Source organism: Lepidochelys olivacea, assembly GCF_965140295.1.
Source record: "Lepidochelys olivacea isolate rLepOli2 genome assembly, chromosome: 5".
NCBI lineage: Eukaryota > Metazoa > Chordata > Testudines > Cheloniidae > Lepidochelys > Lepidochelys olivacea.
In genome coordinates, this window is record NC_140415.1 from 61,827,651 (window position 1) to 61,852,927 (window position 25,277).

Sequence of the window (25,277 nt, forward strand, 5' to 3'; positions counted from 1 at the left end):
TTGAAATTAGATTATTAAAAATGGAAATTTTAAAAGTGTGTAGCGTTAAGGAATACTGAACACTGGGGCCAACAAATCTATGAGGGATAAGAAGGGCTACATCTTATTAGTGAAATCCACCCCGTTCTTTAAATTACTCCAAGCAAAATTCAATCCGCCTTTAGAGATTACAGTGTTCAGGATCCTGGGAATTTGCACAAATATTCATGGGAGAGTGAAGGCTGTAGGTTTAGATCTTTGTCTAAAGGGAGTAATTTTTGTATACATATTTCCCTATGCAACAACTTAGATGGGGCAAACTGGATTTTCTGAAAGCAGAAATTTCTACAATTGGTAGTGTATCAATCACCAAAATGTTGCATTATCAATTACAAGAATTATTTAACGGACGATAAACCCATAACATTTTGAGAGAGACAAGTTGTGGCACCTCAATACCAGAAGAGTGAAGACAAATTTGAGAGATTCTACTGTTAGATTCAAAATTTCTAATTTTGATAATTGTACAGAGATGGGATTCAACTGACTTCCCTGTTTCTTTAGCTTTAACACTCCAGAGCAGATCCTGTACTGTATTTGAGCTGTACTTGGCACAGCTCAGAAGAAAAGTGGAGAAAAAGGTGGCACTAAGCCACATTCATGTTCCCCCAGTTTTGAGGCTGGTTGACAGCATAAATCATAGCCCTAAAGTCATTTAGGTTATTAGGTGTTTAAATATGGATATACAAGCCTTACCTTTAGACACCTATTTTTTTAAATCTTGGTCTAAGTTTCTATGATTGTTCATTTATAAATTATATATTTGTTTAACCTGGATTAGACTGTAGAAAATGGAAGCATGGTCTAAACAATACACCTTGTAAAACTCGTTTAGATATTGTGTGCTGTATTATATTGTGTGATCTTTGAAGTGTTGACCGTAACCTCTTTACAATGTTTTATGTTCTACAAATAAGTGAACACATGCTAGAATTTGAGTGCAGTTTCAAGTCCACATCTTTCTTAAAGTGCAAAACTATCAGCTTAATGACAAAATGGACTGCAATGTAGTATCGGCACACTACAATAAAGAAATCACTGTTTGATCTTTACATTTAGGCTATACAGTGTATTATATGTGGTTCTAGGAGACCCCAATTGCAATCAGGGTCCCATTACTTTAGGCACAATGCAAACACCTAGATAAAAGACAGTCCCTTCCCCATAGAGCTTATAATCTTTCACGACAGACAAAAGGTTGGAGGGGAATCAGGCACAGTGAAGTGAAGTGACTTGGCCAAGGTCACACAGCAAATTCCAAGGCCAGTAGGAATTCCTTTGGTCTCTGAACAAGTTCACCACTGGCCTAGGATCAGTAATTCCATTGAATTTAATGGAATAACTGTAACTGAAATGGATGTCTGCTTATTCCAGCAAGGATAAAGAGAGAACACTGAAAACTGTTAAAGCTCAGGAAACTATATGGTTGGATAGTTAAGATTCATTTTACCAATACTGGTCCAGGCACATAGAGATGAAAATAATAAATGACTCTTTGCAAGGAGGAGTGAATTCAGCAGTTTTGGGCCTGGTGCAGATCCATGCATTCCATAGCAGCCAGCCATATCTATTTTGAGATGGAACTTCAGCTTTAAGATGCTCAGGAAAGTCACAAAGAAACAGAATGAGCTTAACAATTCCCTTCTCTTTGTTTTAAAGCATAGAAGCCTGATTACATATTTGGGTTCAGACTTATATTTAATGGAATGCACACATTCTGGATTGTTCTGCTGTGATACAATAGACTATGTACTAGCACTTCTTCCAGATGAATTATGCTTGTTGGTTTGTTCTTGCTGGTTCCTCTCCACTGGGTTCAATTGTTTTAAACACTGAAATTAAGAGTTCTGTATTACAATTTTTCTGCTGCTGTATTACTTTCATGATGCCTAGCTCCCTGAAACTTGGTACTATAAGGCATTCTTCCACTCCTAACAAAGGAAATTATACAGCTTTATTGTTTAAAAAACACAGGAATTTCTGTATGGATTCTTGGCATACACTTCTACTTAGTTTTTGTGTGACATTCCTGGTCGATATGACTGTATATTTACAAGTAGTGTTTTTGGGGGTGTCCAACTTGAAAGTCACTTCTGGACCCTTTAAGGTATCAGCTGTGACACCAAAAGCTGACACATTTAAAATCACTATTCACTTATAGGTTTCAGAGTAACAGCCGTGTTAGTCTGTATTCGCAAAAAGAAAAGGAGTACTTGTGGCACCTTAGAGACTAACCAATTTATTTGAGCATGAGCTTTCGTGAGCTACAGCTGTGAGCTGTAGCTCACGAAAGCTCATGCTCAAATAAATTGGTTAGTCTCTAAGGTGCCACAAGTACTCCTTTTCTTTTATTCACTTATAGAATATTAATGCAACAGTGAGCGCTCAAAACTGAAATTTAACACAGTTTCAAACCCGGCAGTGTGGAAGACTGCATGCTGCCTTCTTAAAGCATATAACAAACAAATCTGTTTTTAAAAAAGACCCCTCTCCTCCACTTCACTGAAACACCCTAAAAAGCCCCATTTACTGCCCACCCACCAGGAAGTCTTGTGGAAAAAGATTCATGAATGTTCCTACCAAGAGGAAAGGGGTATACTGGTTCACCAATTCTCTCACTTTAGCCATCTCCAGAGCTTTGGTTTTATTGTCACCATCCTTTCCACCAAAGACAAGCAAACAGGATTCTCTTCAAACCTCATGTAGCTAAACTTCACTTATCTAGAGAGGCTCCTTTTAAGCTTCGTGAAGCACTCTTCCCATGGGACTGAGTACACTGCCAGCAAAGGAATCAAGAATCCAGAACTGGTCTTGAACAAAGAATACTTATTTTTTAAGAAGTCCTTTGATGCTACAGTAGTACTAAGTTTCACAGCTCTGAGACACTATAGTTTAGAACAGAACTGTCTTCCTCTCCAGGGTGGTAGAAACATAGCACCTAATATAGACAATGTATTTGTGTTGAAAAGTGGTGCAAGTTGCCTCAAACTACATCTTCCCTCAACAAAGTGAAGTAACAGATCTTGAAAGACTGGTTCCCTTTTTTATGAGAAGGGCTGGGGGAGTGAAGGGCAAGACAAAAGTCACAGTGAAAAGATACAAGATTTGGAACAACAAAAATGAACCAAAACCATCCCACTCACCTGACTGAATAAAGTGCAAGCAGAGCACTTCTAAAGGATAACTCATGGTGGGATACAAAACCATCATATCATCACAGGCCTTCTTCAGCCTGGCAGTCTCATGAGGAAACTTGAGGAAAAAAAGTCAAAGCAATTTATTTAGCTATTCATGCAGTATTATTAGATGTTATTTGTGTTATTGAAGAGATTATAAATTAAACTGTTCTTACTTTTGACAAACACTGAATGAAGTTTTTATAAAGCTTTTGGTGGTCTTCACTGGGAACCGTGTCTACAGAGTTCACTGCATGTTCAAATGCAGTAAAAAGCTGAAATAAGAAATTGGTAAGTGTACAACAGTGTGAATTAGCAAGAAAAGCTACAAATAGTGAACTTATGAAATTTAGTCACTATTTTGGGTAACTAAACAGGGTGCAATATACCATAAACATGATTATAATATGTTTATTTGGCCCCACTGTGCCCAGGTGGTCCTTCATAGAACTTCTGTTGTGCAAAGAGCAAAATACATAACAGGGTGGTTCTTCATACTCAAGTATTATTCATGTAGTGTTCAAAGCCTGGTAGTAAGTGTGCTACTAGTTGAAGGAGGTAAACAATCTAATTCATGCAACGGCATAAGATATATACCAAAAAGAGCGCACATGAAGCACTATCCATTATGACAGCTATGAGCTTGAATAACTTATTAAATATTGGTATGCAAGTGTTCATTTTGATGCTCCTATTTTGGGTGCCTTTAAGATAGAACCTTAACACTGCCAAAATGAATCTAAACTTTTAAAAGTAATGCATCACAAAAGATTTTTTTTTAAAACAGCAGTTATGTAAGACACTACATTACAGGGGCTTTTCAAAAATGTATTCTTCCATCTCCAATAAATTCTCCTGATTTAATTTCTATTACCAATATTCTGGGACACACAGTGTGTAATATTTTCAAAGGGTCTATGGCCCAGGACCACAATGTTATTTAGGCTCCCAACTTCCACTGATTTCAGTGGAAGTTAGAAGGCTAAATACCGTTGTGGATCTGAGCCTAAGTGACTTAGAAACCTACAGACAAAATTTTCAAAAAGCCTAAATCCCACTGAAAGTCAATGGGTCTTGGGCTCTTCATGTCACTTAAGCACTTTTTAAAATTTAACCCAAAGTCTAGTTGCCTGTATCCACTAAGGTGTTTAATGGCTATTTTGCTTCAGTCTTCACTAAAAAGATTAATTGTGACCAAATGCTTAACATAATTAATATTAACAACAAGGGGGAAGGAACACAAGCCAGAATAGAGAAAGAATGGATTAAAGAATATTTAGTTAAGTTAGATGTATTCATGGTCTGATGAAATTCACCCAAAGGTACTTAAGGAACCAGCTGAAGAAATCTTGGAACCATTAGTGATAATTTTTGAGAACTCATGGAGGACGGGTGAGATCCCACAGGACTTTAATGCTTTAAAATTTGCTTATGTCACCAAGATGGGAGGGGTTGCAAACACTTTGGAGGACAGGATTAGAATTCAAAATGAGCTTGATAGACTGGAGAATTAGTCTGAAATCAACAAGATGAAATTCAATTAAGACAACAGTAAAGAACACTTCAGAAGGAAAAAAACACAAAATAGTGAATAACTGACTAGCCAGTAATACTGCTGAAAAGAATTTGGGCATTATAGTGGATCACAAATTGAATATGAGTAAACAACGTGATGCAGCTGAAAAAAAGGCTAATATTCTGGGATGATTTAACAGGACTGTCGTAAGAAAGACACTGGAGGTAATTGGGCCACTCTACTTGGCACCAGTTTTGGGAGCTATACTTTAAAAAAGGTGTGGACAAATTGGAGAAAGTCCAGAGGAGAGCAATAAAAATGATAAAAGGTTTAGAAAACCTGACCTATGAGGAAAGGTTAAAAAAACAGGCATGTTTAGTCTTGAGAAAAGTGACTGAGTAGGGACATGATAACAATCTTCAAATATGTTAAAGGCTGTTATAAAGAGGACAGTGATCAATTGTTCTGAATGTCCATTGAAGGTAGGACAAGAAGTAATCAGCTTAATTTGTAGCAAGGGAGACTGAGGTTAGATATTAGGGGAAACTTTCTAATGATAAGAATAGTTAAGCACTGGAATAGAGAGACTGTGGAACAGCAACATTGGAGATTTTTAAGAACAGGTTAGACAAATAGCTGTCAAGGATGCTCTAGATATACTTGATCTTGCCCAGCATGCTGTGAGGGATGGACTAGCTGACCTCTCAAGCTCTCCATTTCTATGATTTGAGTAGGAGGGAGAAACATTACCAACTGCTGTGTCTCATTATCTTGATTCTGTGTACTGTCTGGCAGTAATTGGATCAGCCTCTTCCATAGCTGGTGGAGCTCAGCATTATCTGCACCTTCCTCCTGTTTTATCTTTATCAGTTTGTGCCATGTGCGAGCCACCTGTCAACAGGAAAGAGAAATGAATCATTCTGTAATTCATTTAAAAATCTGACACCCAGTGTGATCACGCCAATTTATTTTAACCCCTTGCCAATAAGATTTACAATTTCCCAACTTAAGTGGTTGGAAAATAGCATTAGCACTTAGCAAGAGGCAAGGGCTAATGAGTGAGTGTTGGACAAATTACTACACAGTGCTGTTTAGTACAGTCAACAGAACTAGTGGTATTTAAGCAGTTTAGTACAACAGATGTAGCTGATGGTCTGTAATTGCTCATTTAACCTTGTATAACAAAATACTGCTGTAAAGAAACCTTTCAAATGTTCCTTCAAAAACTCCATCATAATAGAGGAATCTGCATTAACAATAGGTCTGATACTACCCTACATGCACTGTGTAAGGTAAAGAATTCGATAAACCATACTTCTGATGACCAGTTTAAAAAAGAAAATAGCTCCCCAGGCACTATTATCTTTTCCAGCAGCGAAGTGACTCTGCATTATATTCAGACAGAGAATGGAATACCTATTAAAATTTGAGACTGTTAACAGAAGTGAAACACAGAAAGTATCAAATAACCACAGTGTGGCTCTCTCTCTCTCTCTAGTGGCTGGACCACATAGAGGAAGCTGAATTTATGAGTCTAATACTGGCTTTGAGATACCAGAGCTGGATTTTAAGGCTCACACAGCAGAAGCTCATGCTTCTAGAACCTGAGATCCCAGGTTCAATCCCTCCTACTACTGAGCAAACTCTGGTTTATGTTTTACATCTAGGTTTTCAAAGGTTTGTCTGCCTTGCAAACAAAATAACAAACTAATAATAATCCTTGGCAAAGAATTTTTGCTATGAAACTAACATTAAAGTTCTCAAACTTCAAGGAATCGAAATACTCCCAAAAAACTGGAGTAGATGAAAAAATACTGTAGAAAAAATAGTATGTCATCATTTAATTACAAACTGTATTATAATGCATAAGCACAAGAGGGCAGAATTAAGGTTGCATAGGCATCCTTTGAGCTGGCATTTCCTAACTTCTGAGTCCCTGAGTTAAAAAAAAAAGTGGAAAAATATTCAAATGCTTGACTGCCACCAGAAACTAACATTTTAATGCAATTTTGTTTATATGACACAACATGTCAACACGGTGAATTTCAGAACATTGTATTGAACAAAATGATTGCAACTTCCTTTTAATAAAAGGTAAACTAACCATTTCTAGGATTGCTTTTTATGTTAAGACATGTCAATTCAATAGATTGCCTCTAAATTTAGTGGTAAAAGCTGGTCGGAGAACAGAGGTATATAATTAAGCGAGATGAGTTCTCGCTACAAAAAAAAATATGAATAATTTGCATAGGAAGAGGAGAGACAGTAAACCAGTAACTGACCTCTAGGTATTTTTTTTCTTGGTGATACAATTCCACAAGTTTCCTACACACTTCACACCACTTCTGCTTGTCAGTACTAGAAGAAGATGGGGAAAAAAAAAAAACACGAAAAGGCTAGGTCTGTTTTCTAACAAATATGGAGAAATGCATTCTTCAAGACACACTGACAACTTGAAATCTAGACATTTTTTTTCTTTTTTAAATGAAAGCATTAGAAGTTGCTGCAGATACTATATGTGCCTCCAAGTTCTAATGCAACTATTGTGAATTTTTTTAGAATGTTTTTCTCTTGCAGTTACTGTGTGAAAAATCTAAGCAAACTGTATATAGTCAGTTTATCCTAAATGCTGTCAAATGCAAAAAGTAAACAAACTGGAACAAAAGTATTTTCCATTAATCTTTCAATTATAGTTATCTTAGATGTTACTTGTAACAGAAGTAATTAAAAATGTTTAAAAAGATGTATGATTTATAAGTTGACAGTGTCCATTAGCCAAAACCAAAATCACAAAAACAAAGCAATAAGAACACTTCAATCAGTTGAGGAAACTGGTGACATACAACCAGAGCTAGCTTTGTTTAGAACTGTAAACTGTAATGGGAGATGAAATTCCCTGTGACCATAAAAATTGTTAGTACAGGTACTAGTGATATTTATGCTAACCATCAACATCAACTGAGAGTTATGAGATTTATAAAGTTCATCCATCTATGCACCACATTAAGTCAATGGATACAGTCATGACACCAGATACTTAATGTCAATAGTTTAGATAATATTTATTCCAAAAGATTTCTTCTTATAAAAAGACAATAGGAAAGTGATAATTTATCTCTATCCCAACTTCACATTATAGAAAACCACTAGGGGTGACAAGGCCTTACCTCAGATACAACATGAGTATTAGAATTAGTTACTATACACAGGTTTCAAAGTCGTAGCCGTGTCAGTGGCAGATTATCACATGTATCAGTGATGGCATTAAAACTGGATTTTTTCTATTGCAACTGAAATTTTAAGATAACATGTTGCAGTGTCATAATTTAATCTAAAATATTCTTTACCTTTCATAGAGTTCCAAGAGCTTTTGGTAAACATTGAACAAGTTTTCTTTGACATCTGTTTGGTTAGATTTCTCATACAAATTTGCTAATCCCTAAACAAAAGTAAAATGTATGTTAGATTTCACATCTGATATTTCCAAGATCATTTTAAGGCATGCAGTCTGGCTGTGCCCACAAGAAACCCAATGCCTTCAGTGCAGCTCTATTGGGATCTGTCTGCTCAAATCTCAATGCAGGATCAGAATATAATGTTATGCTGAGAGGTACTGGTGACTGCTTAGATCAGAAACTTCTTTGAGACTGGGTGTGAATGCATTCTTCAATTAACAAAACTGTCAGAGTATGTTAATCACAAAGCTCCTTTCCAAGTATTTTCAGACTGTTGGGGCAGAGATGGTCAGTAGTGTGTTTTGTAAAGGGTGGGGAATGCAGAACACATAGAGCCGAGACAGTCAGCCTGAAAAAGCAGCTGAAAACAGTGTCTGCCTCTGGAAGAAACCTGCAGAGTGGTTTTTGGATCAGGGTGCAGGCTGAGAAGAGTGTACTTGGTGCTGTGAGCAAAAGAACTGCTTTCTGCTACACAATTCCTTCCATGTTCAGAGACACTTTCTTTATAAACAAACAAAACTGCATCAGAGAAATACCTGACTATCACCAATTTTTCCTCCTAACTGGAACATCCCTTGGACCCCAAACTTCGACTAGCTGCTTGGGTAAAAAAGGGGGCTACAAAAACATGGCAGTATTTCTTCACACAACGCACAGTCAACCTGTGGAACTCGTTGCTGGGAATTCTGTGAAGGGCAAAAATATAATTGGGCTCAAAAAGGTTCATGGTAGATAGCTCAATCAATGGCTATTTGCCAAGATGGTCAGGGACACAACCCCATGCTCTGGGTGCCCCCAAACCACTGATTGCCAGAACCTGGGCCTGGACAATATGGGATGGATCACTCAATAATTGCTGTGTTGTTCATACCCTCTGAAGCATCTGGCACTAGCCACTGTCGAAAGACAGGATACTGGGCTAAACAGACTCTTGTCTGACCCAGTATGGCCATTCCTATGTTCTTAAATATCATTTACATTATAATAAAAGATCACTGTATTTTCTTAAAACGATTTCTGAGATTAGTGAAGTGGAACACAGACTACCTGAACACAGTTAAGTAAAATCATATTTTAACACCAGTCAATGGACAACAATAAAGCATCTTAAATTGTGCAAGACTACAGAAAACATTTTTGTCTCAGTAAGTTACTGTTTTGTACTATCTTAAAAAAAGCCAGAGCCTGACTGGCTGATGAGGATTCAATTAAGGTAAGTTCAATATATGTCCAATTGTTGCATTTAAAAAAATTAAAATTACTGATATTAAAAAACCTCTTTATTAAGTTACAAAACACTAAATATTCCCTTTTACCAGACACATGAATCAACGACCTAGCCTTCAGCCATATGCTTCATGATGTGTCCTAAGGGCACAGGAATCTAATATAATAGCACACGTTGTAGATTATCACTTGCACAACCATCTTAAAGAGTGTCTATTATTGTTGCCTAGGACCATGGAAATCAACAACATAGTCCAATTTTCACAACTCTGTATCAGAGGCTGGGAAAAAAGTTATTGTGCACAATGTTCTCTCTTATAGAAGAGAAACACCAAATTAAATTTACTGAGTCATGAGCAAGGGAACTAAGAAAGCACCTAAGGGGGATAAGCATACTTTTTCTGTTTGTTTGTTTTGTTTTCCAAGGAAATGAAACATATTTATCCATTAGAAGACCTATCATAATTTAAATATAATGAAACCAAAACTTGCCCTCTTTTACACACATGCAACTCCCATTGGTTTTCACATTGTACATACAAGGAGTCAGATCCGCACTGGTATAATTTGTTATATGACAATTTACACAACTTGAGGATCTGCCCTAAGAGTCAAATGTTGATTGGATCTTGTTCCTATACTTAAGAACACAGTAGCTTATTTAATAGGAAGGGTAAAGGGGAACTAGAGTCGAATACATACCTGCCATGCCAGTAGCTGGCTGGGTTCAAGTTCAGCAGCCTTTTTGTATGCACTTTGGGCCTGATCAGGCTGCTCTAACTCTGCAGCTGCCAGGCCAATAAACACCCAGGCATTGTAGTTATTTTTCTCTTGTTTCAGCACTGCCTAAAAATGTAAGAGTTCAAATGAAGCTAGTGTACTAAATGTGTCTTACAGACTCAACTACCGAGTTTGATTAATCAGTTTTCTTACTTTCTAGAATAAAAGCTCCTGAACATACTAGTCTGGTACACAGTGAATTTTATTTATTAGGTATCTATTTAACAAGATGTTACTTTCTGCATAGTGATAACATAAGTTAGAGCATTAATAAAAGGTTATTGTTTTAATTGGTAGCTTTCTTTAGCAAGAAGAAACTGCATATGGACAGTCCTCGTGACACAGGTCTCAGTAACTGTGGTCATTGAAGGATTCCTCTAAAGTCTATGGTTAGAAACAGACTTTTGTCACAGTCATCTGAGAATTAATACAGTAACTCCTTGCTTAACATTGTAGCTATGTTCCTGAAAAATGCGACTTTAAGCGAAACAATGTTAAGCGAATCCAATTTCCCCGTAAGAATTAATGCTAAATGGGGGGTGGGAGGGCTTAGGTAAATCTTTTTCGCCAGACAAAAGACATTATATACATATACAGTATAAGTTTTAAACAATTTTAAACAATGTAATACTATACTCAGCAATGATGATTGTGAAGCTTGTTTGAGGTGGTAGAGTCAGACGGTGGAAGAGGGTGGATCGTCCAGCTGCTTCTCTTGCTGAACTTTCCCAACTCAAAAAAACACATCTAGAGATTGCGGTTTTGCTTTATTTCTTTTTTGTTGGTAAATTTCTTTATGCCAGTTTGGTGCAGTTTGACTCACAGCTGTGACTAGGTAAGTGAATATCCTCTGGCCCCAGAGCTCTGCTGAGAGTGTGGACCAACGACACCCCACTCCTAGGCCTGCAAAGTCCTCCCCATGCAAGCTCTGTGGCTTTGGGCTCAACATGGGAGCCAGGCAGAGCAGGCAAGCAGCAGGACAAAGGAAGGGACAGTGTGCTGCATCCTATCCCCAGCACCCCATGGGGATGTCTCTGCTGAGCAGCAGATCACACAGCCTGCACCAGTTAGTCACTGAACACCTCCCACCCCCCTGAGATGCTGGTGAGACCAGTCATCTCCTAAGGGAGCCAATCTGCCAGGTTGCATGGTATGCTTGGGACACACAATGCAGAGGCACTGGGCCTCTAGATCCCTGCAGAGCTGGAAACAGCCGTGGGCTTCCGGGCCCAAAGGCGCTGACTTTTCAAACTGCCAGGGGGTGCTCTGCCCCAGGCCCTGCCCCCACTCCACCCCTTCCCCCAAGGCCTCATCCTGCTTTCACTCCACTCCACCCCACCTCTTCCCGCCCAGTCCCACTCCCTCCCCCAAGCATGCCATGTCCTCCCTCCTCACCTCCCTGCGTGCTGTGAAACAGCTGACTGCAGTGGGCAGGAGGCACAGAAGTGAGTGGGGAGGCACTGATCTGTGGGGCCTGCTGGCAGGTGGGAGGCGCCGGGGGTGGAGGGTGTTATAACCGAACACTGTGCAACTTTAAACGAGCATGTTCTCTAACAGAGCAGCAACATAACAACGAAACAATGTTAACTGGGACGACTTTAAGTGAGGAGTTATTGTACCCTCTGCTTCGCATTTAAGCACATGCAATCGAAAACTGATCTCCTTTTCTGGACAAGCTAACATGGGCAACTAATGAAATCAACATCACACCAACCCACAATATCTACCATCTAGCAATAAGATCCAATGTGTGAACTGAAAGGGTGGCATTTGTCTGACTCTGGTGAACTTCACCTTCATTCAAGAAAAGAAGACTGATCCATCGGATTTTAGTGATTACCCCACAGCAAAACATTCACTATGAACACTGCCAAGATGTGTACATTACTTAGTATGTATATTACTGCAGAAAGTATAGAGTACAATTCCAGTAGACAGAAAATAGTAGGGCTTTTTATATGTACACACAATTAATGTTTATACAAGTGGAAGAATTAATTACCTTGCAATGTTTTAAGGCTTCTTTGTATTCTTTATTTCTTATTGCATCTCTGGCACTTTTCAGTGCTGCCTTCACCTCCTTATTTGACATTATTACTGCTAAAGTCAAAAGGACAGAAAATTAGTTTTAAGAAAAGACATTTATATCAAATACTATTCAAAGCATTCGACTTATATTGCATTATCATACACAGAGAAAACATTTTAGCAAATGTTAACAATATGTTCGCTGCTGTACAAGTATAAGACAAAATCCCTGCCTCAAATAGTTATCAATCCAGTACAGACAAAAAAGCAGTACACAAATAAAAAAATGTATATGTGATAGTATACCTCTAAACCCCAATCCCAAGCACATGCATCATTTTTAGTATGTGAGTAGTCCCACTGAAGTTATTGGGACCAATCATGTACTCAGATGTATCATGAAGTGAGCTGTAGCTCACGAAAGCTTATGCTCAAATAAATCGGTTAGTCTCCAAGGTGCCACTAGTTTTCCTTTTCTTTTTGCGAATACAGACTAACATGGCTGCTACTCTGAAACGAGTAATATGGAGATTTACATGTTTCTATGTCATTCACATTTTAAAGATTTTCCCAACACTTTTTGACCATACCATTCTACCAAGATCACTGAGCAACTTCAAATTCCACTTCCTAATGTGGGAAAGAACACTTCATAAGTTTGGAAGGGATATGTGCAGGAATGAAGGAAATATTCAAGTTTGTTTTTGTAAAAAAATGGAAACATAAACAATAAAGTTAACAATATATTTTGAAGTTTACACATAGTATCATTTAAAGCACATACATGTATATTTAAGTATATTGTACACACACATCAGTCTGATACACACATTATTTACACTCACTCTAACACATGCATTAGAAAGCGTACATGATTCGGATGCAATTATCATCATTGCCAGGATGGGGAGAGTGGCAGGAAGGGGATACCCCAGTGTAAAAGGATCTATGTCTGAATGAGTAGAAAAGAAACACTATACTGGGGAGCAAGGGTCCACTATGAAAAACTGAACAGAAGTCAGTAACAGCCATGTTAGTCTGTATTCGCAAAAAAAAAAGGAGTACTCGTGGCACCTTAGAGACTAACCAATTTATTTGAGCATAAGCTTTCGTGAGCTACAGCTCACTTCATCGCGTGCATACTGTGGAAAGTGTAGAAGATCTTTTATACACACAAAGCATGAAAAATACCTCCTCCCACCCCACTCTCGGGAGGAGGTATTTCTTCATGCTTTGTGCGTATATAATAAGATCTTCTAAACTTTCCACAGTATGCATCCGATGACGTGAGCTGTAGCTCACGAAAGCTTATGCTCAAATAAATTGTTTAGTCTCTAAGGTGCCACAAGTACTCCTTTTCTTTTTGTGAATAGAAGTCATATATTACTATTTATTTATTTATTATCTAGCACAGTCACAGACCAGTGAGACTGGAAAGATAATAACTCTATACTCTGGCAGTTACTCCCTGGATATGGGTGAACTAAGTTCAAGTCCCTGCTTCTGAGCAGAAATTTTAAAACAGATCTCCCACATCCCAGGTCAGTAACCTGATCACCAGGTTACTGGCTACAATATGGGGGGGGGGGGGATCTCCAGTTTTTCATGAAAAGGGCTGACCTGGCTTAGGTGCCTAACTCCAGGAGTGGATCCCAGTTCAGATCTGTGATGCCAAAGTAGAGATAGGCCCTCTATCTCTGGCCTTGAGTCAGGCACCTAACTCACTTTGAGAGATGAGGGTTAGCCCCCACGCTTCTCCTTGGCATTTCCTACTGCCAGATTGGACAGCTCCCTGCTCAGCATACTGGTATTTGTAAATCCCTTTCTTTGGAGTCTAACTCACCCCATGCATGGTATAAGGAGCCTGGGCACCTAACTCAGGGCTAAGGATCCCACTTGGCAGCAGAGTGCCGAAATACCAGGTGTTGCAACACTGACTATAAGCGTGTGTATGTCTTTACGGGGGGGGGGGGGGGGGAACACGACACAACTCCCGTGGCAGCAAGTCTCAGAACCCACTGTACAGATTCAGGCTTGCAGGGCCCGAGCTACAACGGTAAATCCCTGCTTGGGTAAACCGGAACATCTGCACTGCTATTTTCAGCGCTGTGGCGTCAGCCCATCACGGCTGTAGCCCTGGGCAGGCTGCAGCCGGGGGGGGGGGGGTTGCAGCGTACGCTCCCCCCGTCCCTTTGTGGATCTAGCGCTAGCCCCCCCCGCGCCGCCGCTCTTCGGGCTATTTCGCCTTCCCTGCCCAGAGCGGAGACCTCTCAGCCAGCGGGACTGCCCTGTTACGCCACTTCACCAGCAGCTGCCGCCCACGGGGCCCCAGGCCTCCCACTCAGCAACGCGCACCGGCCCCGCGGCACCCTCCCCGGGCACAGGGTCCCCTTCCACCCACGGACCCTGACCGCCCCGGCTTAGCTGGGGAGCGCTGGGCCCACGCAAGCCTCGCGCAGAGCCGCCGCGCCGCCCGCGGGGGGGGGGGGGGCCAGCAAAGTCCCTCAGGAGCCGCCAGCGGCCCCGCCCCCTACGCCCGCTCCCCCTGAGCGCTTCACCTGCCTCCACCTTCCGCCTCAATTACCAGCCACCAACTCCCCGTGCCCCGGCCACCCGGCTCGGCCGCGCAGGCGCACTGACTCGGTTACTACCCTTTCCGCGGGAGGGCTCTTGACGCGGCCCAGCACGCGGCTATCTTACCGTCCTCCCGCTCCTGTGGCATGATGGGAGTCGTAGTTCATCCCCCCCACCTCCCTCACCGCCTAACCTCCGAGGCATGACGGGAGGTGTAGTTCGTCGTGGCCCGCTGCGGCGGGGCCTGATGGGCGCCGTAGTTTGGTCTGCTGCGGGCAGAGTCACGGGGTCTTGCTCTCAGGCCTCGGGCAGGGGCCGGCCTGTCGCCGGGCCCTGTCAAAGCGCTGGGGTGGGCAGCGCGGGCTCTAGGCCCAGCCCTCGCTCAGTGGCTGCAGCCTGGCTGCCGGGGGGTGCTGCTCGCCCTGCGGCTGTGTGAGGGGCCGTGTGCCCGGGGACCTGGCCCTGGGCTAGGGGAGAGGATGAGGGGGCGGTGCGGAGAAGGGGCCCGGACGGTGGTGCTGGCGGCTCTGGTGCTGCTGCTGCTGGCTTCCACCCGCTGGGGAGGTGCGAAGGCGCGTCCGGCGGCTTGGGGACACCTGGGCGCGGGCAGCAGCCAGAGAGCGCGCAACGTGGTGATGGTGATGTGCGATGCCTTTGTAAGTATCCCACCAGAGCCTCCTGCTTCTCCAGGCCTCTACTCACAGGGAAAGAGCCTGAGCAGGTATAAAACAGGTAGCACCAAATATTAACCTGGTGTTGCCAGCTTCTGTAGAATCTGATGAGTTTGGGGTGCCCGCTGCACTTCAGAGACGCTTGTGCAATGTGACCCAAGGCAGTGTGTGCCTTGGTGTCAAATCGTCTTCGTCTCATGCTGAAATGGCATTTCACATTCTGAAATTTATTTGGGAGCTGTTAATGGGTCACAGTCAGGGCTTGTGAAAACACCTTGTCCAAGCAAGGACCACAATCCCAGTAAAAAAGAGGATATGTTAATACCCCAAGAGCTGTCCAGCTGCATCATCACTTCTGCTTGGGACCATAAAGACAGGGTTGCAATTAACTGAAAGACTTTGTATTTTTGAGCTTAAAGAAAGAGTCAGATTTTTTCTCAAGATCACACTTCTAAAAAGAAACCTGTTATTTTAATCAGTTAAAAATAATCAAATTATGTGTAACTGATTTCTTTTATCAGTTATGGTAACCCTGGTCATGATGTAACAGTAGCAGTGAACACTGCAAAACAGAAATGTAAAAACAATGTATATGACCTATGTTGAAAAGAGAAGAACGCTCCTACCAATAGGAAACTGTAGGGAGCAATCAGAGATTCTTGGGCTATATAGCCTTTAGAAATTATAAGAAATTCAGGTATTGTCCACCATGGGGAAATTAATAGAATTATTCCAACCAATTTAAACACAGGTTCAGCTGAACTGGAGGGAATCATGGTACTGGGCCCAAACCTGTTTTTATCACTGTGCTTTCATCAGCTTTAACTAACGTAGTAAAAATACCAGAAGCTTATCTACACTATATGTCCGCAGTTCAGCTAAAGTGGTGATAAAGCTGATGAACATTTTTTGTAAATGCCCCTTGTGTCCACAATGGCCACAGACATAGGCACCAACTGCATGGGTGCTCTGGGGCTGGAGCACCTACGGCAGCCCCACCGATCAGCTCTATGATCAGCTGTTCAGGAGGTGCTGGGGGGGGAGCGGGGGCAGGAAGAGTTGTGGGAGAGGAGGCAGGACAGAGGCAGAGTGGGGGCTTGGTGGAGGGGGGGGTCCTAGGGTGGAGCGGGGGTCAAGCACCCTCCGGAAACTGATGCTACAGTGATGAATGCAGGGGTGAAAGTAACTTAAGGGACTTACCGGTACGCAGGGCAGCTGTGGTCCCGAGCAAGGTGGGGAGGGTGGCTCAACTGGAAGGAGCGGGGCCGTGGGCAAAAGGGTTGGGGTTGGGGCTGGGGCCGGGCTCCCCCAGCCAGCCCTTCAGCGCAACCCGGCAGCGATTTAAAGGGCCTGAGCCTCCCAGCTGCTGCCATCACCGCAACCCGAGTTCCAGCCATGATTTAAAGGGCCCAAGGATGATTCTGGGCCCTTTAAATCACTGCTGGGAGCCCAGGACCCTTTTAAATTGCCAGGCCCCTGGGAAGCTGCCCCCTGCTGGTACGGTCGGCTGTGTATTGGCTCTTACCGGTACACCATACTGGACCGTACCAGCTTGCTTTCACCTCTGGGTGAATGTGATCTAACAGTACAGGTAGATAGAATGGGTACAATCAGACCCTTGAATTAATTATTTATCATCTTTAAAACTTTATTTCATTTAATCTTTATTTACTTCATAAATAAATATCCTTTCTTATTTATGGTAGATGGCAGCTCTTTTGGGGAGCAAACAAATCTTTGCAGTTCATTAAAACTGCATTGCAGTCATAACTTGATTATTTTGTATAAGAAAGTTTACATAATCTAAATTCACATTTTTATTTTTCTCACTTCGAATTTTATTTATTTAATTTTATTTTGTAATTTTCCTCAGGTTCTTTATTTAATGTTAATCAAAGGACTAGGCAAGAATTTGTTTTTTGAGGAGTGTGTAAACCTTACCCTGTTCATATTCATTTAGAACTCTGCTGCAAAAATCATTTTCCTTTCTTGTCGCTTTGCCGGGATTATCTGGGTATTTTCCACTTAATCATTTCCCTGTCATCATGGGGGCCTCAGACACTGGTGCACCTTGGTCCCTCCTATTCACTCCCTGTGACACATAATAGTCTCATCTCTTGTGGGCTGTAATACTTTGATCTAATTTCAGTTGTTGGGTTTAGTATGTGTTTGGAGGGTGGTCTTGGTGGCCTGTGATATACAGGAGGTCACATTAGATGGTCTGGTAGTCTCTTCTAGACATAAACTCTCTGATTCTATATCATCCCTTTCTTTGCATCCCTTCACTGACTCCCACATTATCGCACCAAGCATAAAACACTTGTTTTCACTTTCAAGGCCCTTCATGGTCTATCCCCATTATATCTCTCATTTGCTATCTAGATGTCAACTCCCACTTCTGATTGGCCCATGATGCAAGCTTTATTACATTTTTAAACAAGTCCCCTCTCCGTGCTCTCTCCCATGCTGCTCCCTCTTGCTTAGGAGGCGATCTCTTTAAATGTCCGCAAAACAAATAAGATTTTCTCCTTCAAAACCCTCCCTAAAACTTTTTTCTGTGATGCCTATGAAAAACTTGACATCAATGCTGGTGTCCTGAGATTATGACCTATCATGCTGACCAACATTGTTTCATTGTACTCTATTTTGTCTGTATCCATTTATTTTCTCTTGTCTTTGAAGCAGGGACTGCCTTTTTGTTCTGTATTTGTACATTATCTAACTCAGTAGGGTCCTGCTCCATGACTAGGGCTCATAAGTGTTATGGTTATAGAAATAATAATAATAATAATATAAAAAATTATTGTGCTTGTTGCCTGTTTAGTCCCAGATTTCTTTTTCCCCGAGGGGACTATATAAGACAGTGAAACCATCTCCAGTATAACTGAAATCAGAATTTGACCACATATCTTTGAAGGCACAGAAACAGTGTAGCATGAAAAACACAATATTCTTTCGGCTGAGTAAAATGTTTTTGTGGATCTCTATTGTAAGGCCAAAGGCAGAAAAAGAAGTTATGATTCTGTTTTTGTGTATGTTTGCCCTCCTGTCTAAGTATAGCAAGTTGTAAAATACAATGTGAAATATAAATGTAATCATAGTGTTAAGCAATTATTTTTAACAGATTAAAGATTCTTTCAAGACTGAGTATCTACAGATCTTACATTCTCACAGTTATGTCACTGTAACTCTTACATCTCTATACTGTACATGCTTTTTCTTCAGCCATCACTGACTCAGGTGCTAGAGAATTGTCTCTATCCATTTTACACAGCTTATTCTTTTAAAGGTGAAATGTCAGAGAGTCTAGGGCCCTGGTCTTGCAAATGCTTGTGACTAACTATTCAAATGAAGCCAGGATCAAATCCTATCTAAAAACTAAATCTTTGTGCACTGTGAGAAGTTATGTGTACTGTTTATTGATATCTGGTGTAGGAAGCCAGGCAGAGTCTGAAGGACATTTTAGGTTGAAATTCCACAGTGAAGCAGAGTGAGAGCTTTAAGGATGATGATAATGGTTCCCTTTTCTAAAAAAGTTCCTGGTGCAATGTTAGAAAAAAGAACTTTGCCTTGATTCCTTACCATTGTCACATGACACACATCCATAGATGTAAATTACTAAGATTATGCTTGAATAGGAAAAAAGAGTGGAAGTTCAATTTACCATGTTATTTCTCTGTTTATGAGATAGTATTTCACTGAGTAATTATTTTCACATAATAGTTCTGAATTCTAGAAAACTATCCATTAAGAACCACTGTGCACTAACTTACTATTTTTTGGTATGCTACAGCATTGCCCAAATAAGGATCGGGGCCTTATTGTGATTAGTGCTGTACAAACATAAATACATGAGTAACTTCGCTCCCATGAATTCAATAGGACTACTCTCATGCTTGAAGTTACATGTGTGTAAGTGTTTGCAGGGCTGGACCATATAGTGAAAGACAGCCCTTTCACTGAAGAGCTTACAATATAATTTAGGACAAGCTGCATCAAAACATCCTGAGAGTAGAGAATATAAGCACAACAGTGAAAGGAACAGGGGAGGAGGCGGAGCAGAGGTGAGTTGGGGCCGGGCGGGGAGGTGCCGGTAGGTGCTCTGCAGACACCAAATTTTCCCCGTGGGTGTGCTCCAGCCCCGGAGCACCCACGGAGTTGATGCCTAAGGCGCCACTTTTGATGTGATCAGTGGCGGGAGCGGCCGCTCCCCCAGCTACGCTACCCCACCCCTAGGAGCCAGAGGGACCTGCCAGATGCTTCCTGGGAGCCGCCCCAGGTAAGCACCTCTGGGACTCCCCACCTCGCCCCCTGGCAGGTTCCTTTGGCTCTTAGGGGCGGGGTGGGCACCCACTACGGTGGCCCACGAGACTCTCCTGCCCGGTTCTGGGGGCAGTCGGGGAGGGGGGTGGATAGGGCAGGGATCCCATCAGGCTGGGGAGCCCCCTGGAGTGGCGCCTCCATGGCGCTCAGTATATGATCCTCCTACCTGGCGCCCTCTCAGTTCCTTCTTGCTGGCTACTCCGACAGAGGGGAGGGGGGCAGGTTTGGAATGGATATGAGCAACACATCTCGAAGAACAACAGTTACAAAAGTGAGTAACCATTTTTTCTTCTTCAAGTGTTTGCTCATATCCATTCCAATTAAGTGACTCCCAAGCCTTACCTAGGCAGTGGGGTTGGAGTTAAGGAATGTTGACTGTAGCACCGTTCAACCGAAAGCCATTTCATTGCTGGCGTGCCGGACAATGGCGTAGTGCGAGGTGAAGGTGTGCACCAAGGACCAAGTCACTGCCCTGCAGATTTCTTGGATCAGTACCTGGGCCAGGAACACTGCTGACAAGGCCTGGGCCCTAGTGGAGTGTGTACATGAAGCCATGTGGCCAAGGGGATTCAGTCATCCCCTTGCTGTCAAGGTCGGGAATCGCTGAAGGCCTCGAATGATGCCTGTGATAGCTTGGAAACAGGAGTCCAGGAAGAGGGCCCGCACCTGTACGGTGTCCAGCACCGCCCCGATGAATTCGATCCTCTGGGTCAGTTCTAGCATCGACTTGGCTACGTTGAGGAAGAGAGCCAGCTGTTCCAATTTAAAGCTGACCAGGTGGAGGTGGGACTGCGGGCCCCGAAGCAACCAGTTGTCGAGGTAGGGTTACACTTGCACCTGCTGTCAACAGAAGAAGGCAGCCACGACAGACATACACTTGGTGGACGCTCAGGGGGCTGTGGAAAGGCCGAGTGGAAGGGCCATAAACTGGTAATGTTCAGAGTTGACCACGAAGCACAGGAAATGCCTATGTGCTGGATGAATCACTGTGTGGAAGTATGCATCCTTCATGTCGAGGGCAGCATACCAGTCTCCAGGATCCAGAGAAGGGACAATGGTGCCCAGGGAGACCATGCAGAACGTCAACTTTACCATGAATTTGTTGAGCCCATGCAGGTCCAGAATGGGCCAGAGGCCCGCTTTGGCCTTGGGGATTAGGAACTATTGGGAGTAGAACCCCTTGCCCCTTAGTTCCCACAGAACCTCCTCTGCCGCCCGCAAGGCGAGGAGCACCTGAACCTCCTGATAAGGAGTTGCTCGTGAGAGGGGTCCCTGAAGAGGGACAGGGAAGGGAGGTGGGAGGACAGGTAGGAGCAGAATTGGAGAGAATATCCTGCTTCCACCATTCAAAGGACCCAGCAGTCTGAGGTTATTTGGGACCATGCATGGTGAAAGTGGGATAAACGATTCAAAAAGGGTGGGGAAGGATCCGGGGGGAAGTCTGGTACGCTGTCCTCAGGCGTCCCTTCGAAAGGCCTGCTTGGAACCCGACGATGGTTTGGTCAGGCCCTGACCTTGCCCAGATCAGGTGTTGGAGGGCTTCCTCGTGCCATTCCACCCCCGCCTCCTGTAAAAATCCTACCTCGTCCGAGGGGGGTAGGAGCGCTGTTGTAGCTGCTGGAGCTTGAAGTGCTTCTGCTGGGTTGTGCACACCCAGGGACTTCATGGTTGCCCTCGAGTCCCTAAGGCTATGCAGCCTAGAGTCAGTCCACTCTGCGAACAGGCCCTCCTCATCAAAGGGCAGGTCCTGCAGCATCTGCTGAACCTCAGGAGGCAGGCCAGAGGCTTGCAGCCAGGAAGTGCACCTCATGGCAATCCCCGAGGACAAGGTACGCTCGGTCAAGTCTGCAGCGTCCAGTGAGGCCTGTAAAGAGGTCCATGCCACCGTCTTGCTCTCGTCAACAAGGGCCCTAATCTCCTCCCTGGATTCAGGAGGCATAAGCTCCTTGAACTTCAACATGGAGTTCCAGGAGTTAAAGTTGTAGCAGCTCAGGAGTGCGTATTGATTGGCAATCCTGAGCTAGAGCCCACCCGTGGAGTACACCTTGCGGCCAAACAAGTCCAGCCGCTTGGTGTCCTTCAACTTGGGCGCTGGGGCCTGCTGCCCGTGCCTCTCCTCATTCACAGCCGCAACCGCCAGTGAGCAGGGCTGCAGGTGCATGAACAGATAGTCGTACCCCTTCAAGGGTACAAAGTAATTACATTCAACCCCCTCTGCCATAGGGGGAATGGAGGCCGGGATCTGCCGGATGGTTTTGGATGGTCTTGATGAGGGGCAGGGCCACCCTCGATGGACCTTCCGGGGCCAAAATGTCCACTACTGGTCCCTTGATTCCACTACCTCCTCAGCTTGCAGATTCATGTTGCATGCCACCTTGCGCAGGAGGTCCTGATGGGCACAGATGTCTATGGGGTGTGGCCCAGAGCTTGAGGTGCCTGCCACAGCCTCGTCGGGGAGGAGGACTAAGAGGCCAAGGGGAGGAGAGGGTCATCCTGACCCCTCTGTTCCACGGGGGCCCCGATGCCCTGCGTCGCCGACCACAGGTCCAGGCTCGGGAACCAGAGTCAGAGGGGGTCCCAAGATGGGGAGGGGACATGACATCTCCTCCACACCCCCAGGAGTGGGCTGACTGGTTGAGGCTTCTGGCACCTGTGGTTCAGAGGTGGCCAACCAGGAAGATCCAGACTGCGTACCTTGGGCCTGGTGGTACGCCCAGAACTGCCACTGGGTCCAGAACTGCCACTGGGTGGGCCCTTGCCATGGTCCTGCCCCCACATCAGGGCGGCCACGGTCCAACCAGCAGTAGTCCCATTCCCAAAACTGCGACCCCGTCTCCAAACCTGAGGAACGAGATCCGGATCTCAAGGGCCAGGGTGGGGCCGAGCGGATCTGCGCTGGTAAGCGGCATCGAGGAGAAGGAGAGCAGTGCCGCAAGGCTGGGGAGTGGTCCCGGGACCTGGAGCGGTACAGGACCTGGAGCAATACTGTGGCCTGGATCTGCACCAAGACGGTGAACAGCACCGGGATCGGTGCCGGGTCCAGGACCTGCTCCGCAACATCGACCAGCGATTGGGAATGCCAATGCAATCCAGAACAGCTCCACGATGGGGAGCAGCGCCAGCACCACGAGCAGTTCCAGGACTGGGAGCGGTGCCGAGGCTCGGCCAACAGTGCTGTCGGTCAGATCAACGCCGTCTTGCCTCGAGACGGTGCCATCCTCTGAGGCATCAGAGGCTTGACGTGGAGCAAAGGAGACTCTGGTGCTGTCATGGCGATGAGATCCCTTGCAGCCACAAAGGTCTCCAGAGTGAAAGGCAGCTGGACTTCTACAACACTGAGGGTTGGGGAGTCCAATGGCTCCAGACTCAATGGTTCCCCCAGCGGGGCCGAAATTGACAGTGTCATGTCTATGACCTTCACTCCTTGGTGCTCCCCTCCGGGACGCACCACAGTGGCCGGTTCCAGGGGGGTGGGTCTCTGTGAAGGAGAACCACCCATCTCCGACTTCCAGTGCCGGAGAGTGGGAGCAGTGCCAGGTCGATGTTGCCGGCTTTGGTGCGAGGGAGCGGCGGTGCCGCGGGTCTCGGCCAGAGTCCATCTGCAGTGCCACTTCCACTACCACTGCTGGGGCGCAGTGCACCGAAGAACTTGGTGCCGGGTCTTGCCGTGTCGAAGGAGGCTGGGGTTTAAGGGTCTCCTCCATAAAGACCTGCTTCAGGCGAAAGTCACGCTCCTTCTTAGTCCAAGGATGAAATCCCTTGCAGATCTTCCACTTCTCAGCTTGGTGAGCCTCCCCCAGACACTTTAGACAAGAGTCATGGGGGGGTCGCCTGTTGGCATGGGCTTGGAGCAGGACCTGCAAGGCTTGAATCCCGGGGACTAGGGCATGACAGCCCCAAAGAAAAAACCCCAACCCAGTAAACTCCCCAACCCTGCTACCCCTAACTATAACAAAAACAAAGAACTACCAACAAAAGCAAGCAACAACTATCTACAAAAGCTAGGGAAACTTGGAGAACTTGTAGAGCAAAATGCCACAGTTTCAATGACCGTCATGGGCAGTAAGAAGGTACTGAGGGGTCAGCAGGGTCATATATTGAGCACCATGGAGGCGCCACTCCAGGGGTCTCCCCAGCCGACCTGACAGATGCTGCTAGGGGAAAAACTTTCCAACAGTCTTGCATGCGGCACGCGTGTACACCTAATTGGAATCGATATAAGCAAACACTCAAAGAAGAACAAAACTTATTTTTAACCCCGGTTTAGTTTTAGCCAACTGTTCTTCATCTTGGTGCTTGTCTCATTCAGGCACCAGGCAACTGAGAGATGATGCTTTCTATGTTTGATTTGAAAGAGCTGTAGACTTGGGTATTGTCTGCATGCTCAAGTACTGAACTTCAGGGTATCTCACTTCTCCCCTAGGAGCTTAGTATATATGTTGAAATAAGGTGGGAATATGATTGAACCATGCAGTTCTCCTAAAGGTTCTGCCCACCATGACACGCTGAGATACGTCTGCGAAGAAGGATTGAAGACAGCTCCATTGACTCCAACCACCTGTACCAGGTGTCTTAAGCAAGTCAGCAGCACCTCATGGCCAGTGTCAAATGATGCTGACAGATCAAACAGCAGAGATGTTTGCCCACTATTCATGGCTCAAAGAGATCATTTACCAGTGTGACCAGCAGTGTTTCTGTGCCATTTTATAATCTGAAACATGTTTTGAGATGAAGGGTGCTAGGTTATTGGTAGAGATGGCTCAGATGTTGTAGAAGATGGCCTCTTAGTCATCTTGCCAAACATGAAGATTAGACACCAGGGTGGTAATCGGTGAATCGTGTTTCAGAGTTTTCCAGGATAATTAATTTTTGGAAGGTGCCAGATTTAATGACTCTTTATAAGTGCTGAGTATTATTATCCTATGTAGTTTGCACGAGGATTTTATTCTTTGCACAGTTTACAAGATCAAAACTAAGTACAACTCTTGGACAACCAAAACGTGGATGAAGTTTGTTTCAGTAATTCCTAGAATGGTAAATTTGCCATGTACTGTAGCTTTGGGTCATTTTCATAATATTTTATTTCTGATTATTAAAGAAAATGTTACCATTATCAATTTTAATGTTTTTAAGTACCTTCTGTTTGATTGCAGGATGGAAGGTTGACATTTTATCCAGGAAATCAGACCGTGATCCTACCTTTTATAAATCTCATGAAAAGATACGGCACTGTGTTTCTCAATGCCTACACCAATTCTCCAATATGTTGTCCTTCTCGTGCAGGTAAGACCATATTAAAAATCTTATTAAGGGAAATAGTAAGTACCAGGGGAGAGCCGGTTTAAATGTTCATTAGTGATGGACAAACCTCAGAAGGCATGAGCTGAATAAGCCCCCATTTTTAAACGCTTATTTGAAATTATCCAAACTTTCTGAGGTTTTATCCATTTCTCTTTTTCCCCCCTTGTCTGCCTCCCATTCTTCTTCC

At 44.0% G+C, this 25,277-nt stretch overlaps 2 protein-coding genes across 5 annotated transcripts in view; one reads left to right on the forward strand and one right to left on the reverse strand.

The window, feature by feature from the left end:
* SKIC3 (SKI3 subunit of superkiller complex) overlaps positions 1 to 14,866 on the reverse strand; it is an 80,553-nt gene extending 65,687 nt beyond the window's left edge. Inside the window, exons 1-8 of one of the 4 annotated variants that reach the window (XM_084627830.1) lie at positions 14,780 to 14,866; positions 12,196 to 12,293; positions 10,116 to 10,259; positions 8,079 to 8,170; positions 7,014 to 7,089; positions 5,482 to 5,622; positions 3,392 to 3,490; positions 3,183 to 3,291 (exon numbers count right to left, since the gene is read on the reverse strand). In XM_084627830.1, the coding sequence (XP_084483956.1) occupies positions 3,183 to 3,291; positions 3,392 to 3,490; positions 5,482 to 5,622; positions 7,014 to 7,089; positions 8,079 to 8,170; positions 10,116 to 10,259; positions 12,196 to 12,285 (751 nt within the window). In that variant the 5' untranslated portion in view covers positions 12,286 to 12,293; positions 14,780 to 14,866. Of the gene's footprint in view, positions 1 to 3,182; positions 3,292 to 3,391; positions 3,491 to 5,481; positions 5,623 to 7,013; positions 7,090 to 8,078; positions 8,171 to 10,115; positions 10,260 to 12,195; positions 12,294 to 13,841; positions 13,863 to 14,779 lie in introns of those variants that run through there. The other 3 variants (XM_084627831.1, XM_084627832.1, XM_084627833.1) reach the window with 3 other exon arrangements.
* Positions 14,867 to 15,031: 165 nt separating this feature from the next.
* Positions 15,032 to 25,277, forward strand: part of ARSK (arylsulfatase family member K) — a 59,514-nt gene continuing 49,268 nt past the window's right edge. Inside the window, exons 1-2 of the mRNA XM_084628234.1 lie at positions 15,032 to 15,451; positions 24,943 to 25,072. Of these exons, the coding sequence (XP_084484360.1) occupies positions 15,275 to 15,451; positions 24,943 to 25,072 (307 nt within the window). The 5' untranslated portion in view covers positions 15,032 to 15,274. The remainder of the gene's footprint in view (positions 15,452 to 24,942; positions 25,073 to 25,277) is intronic.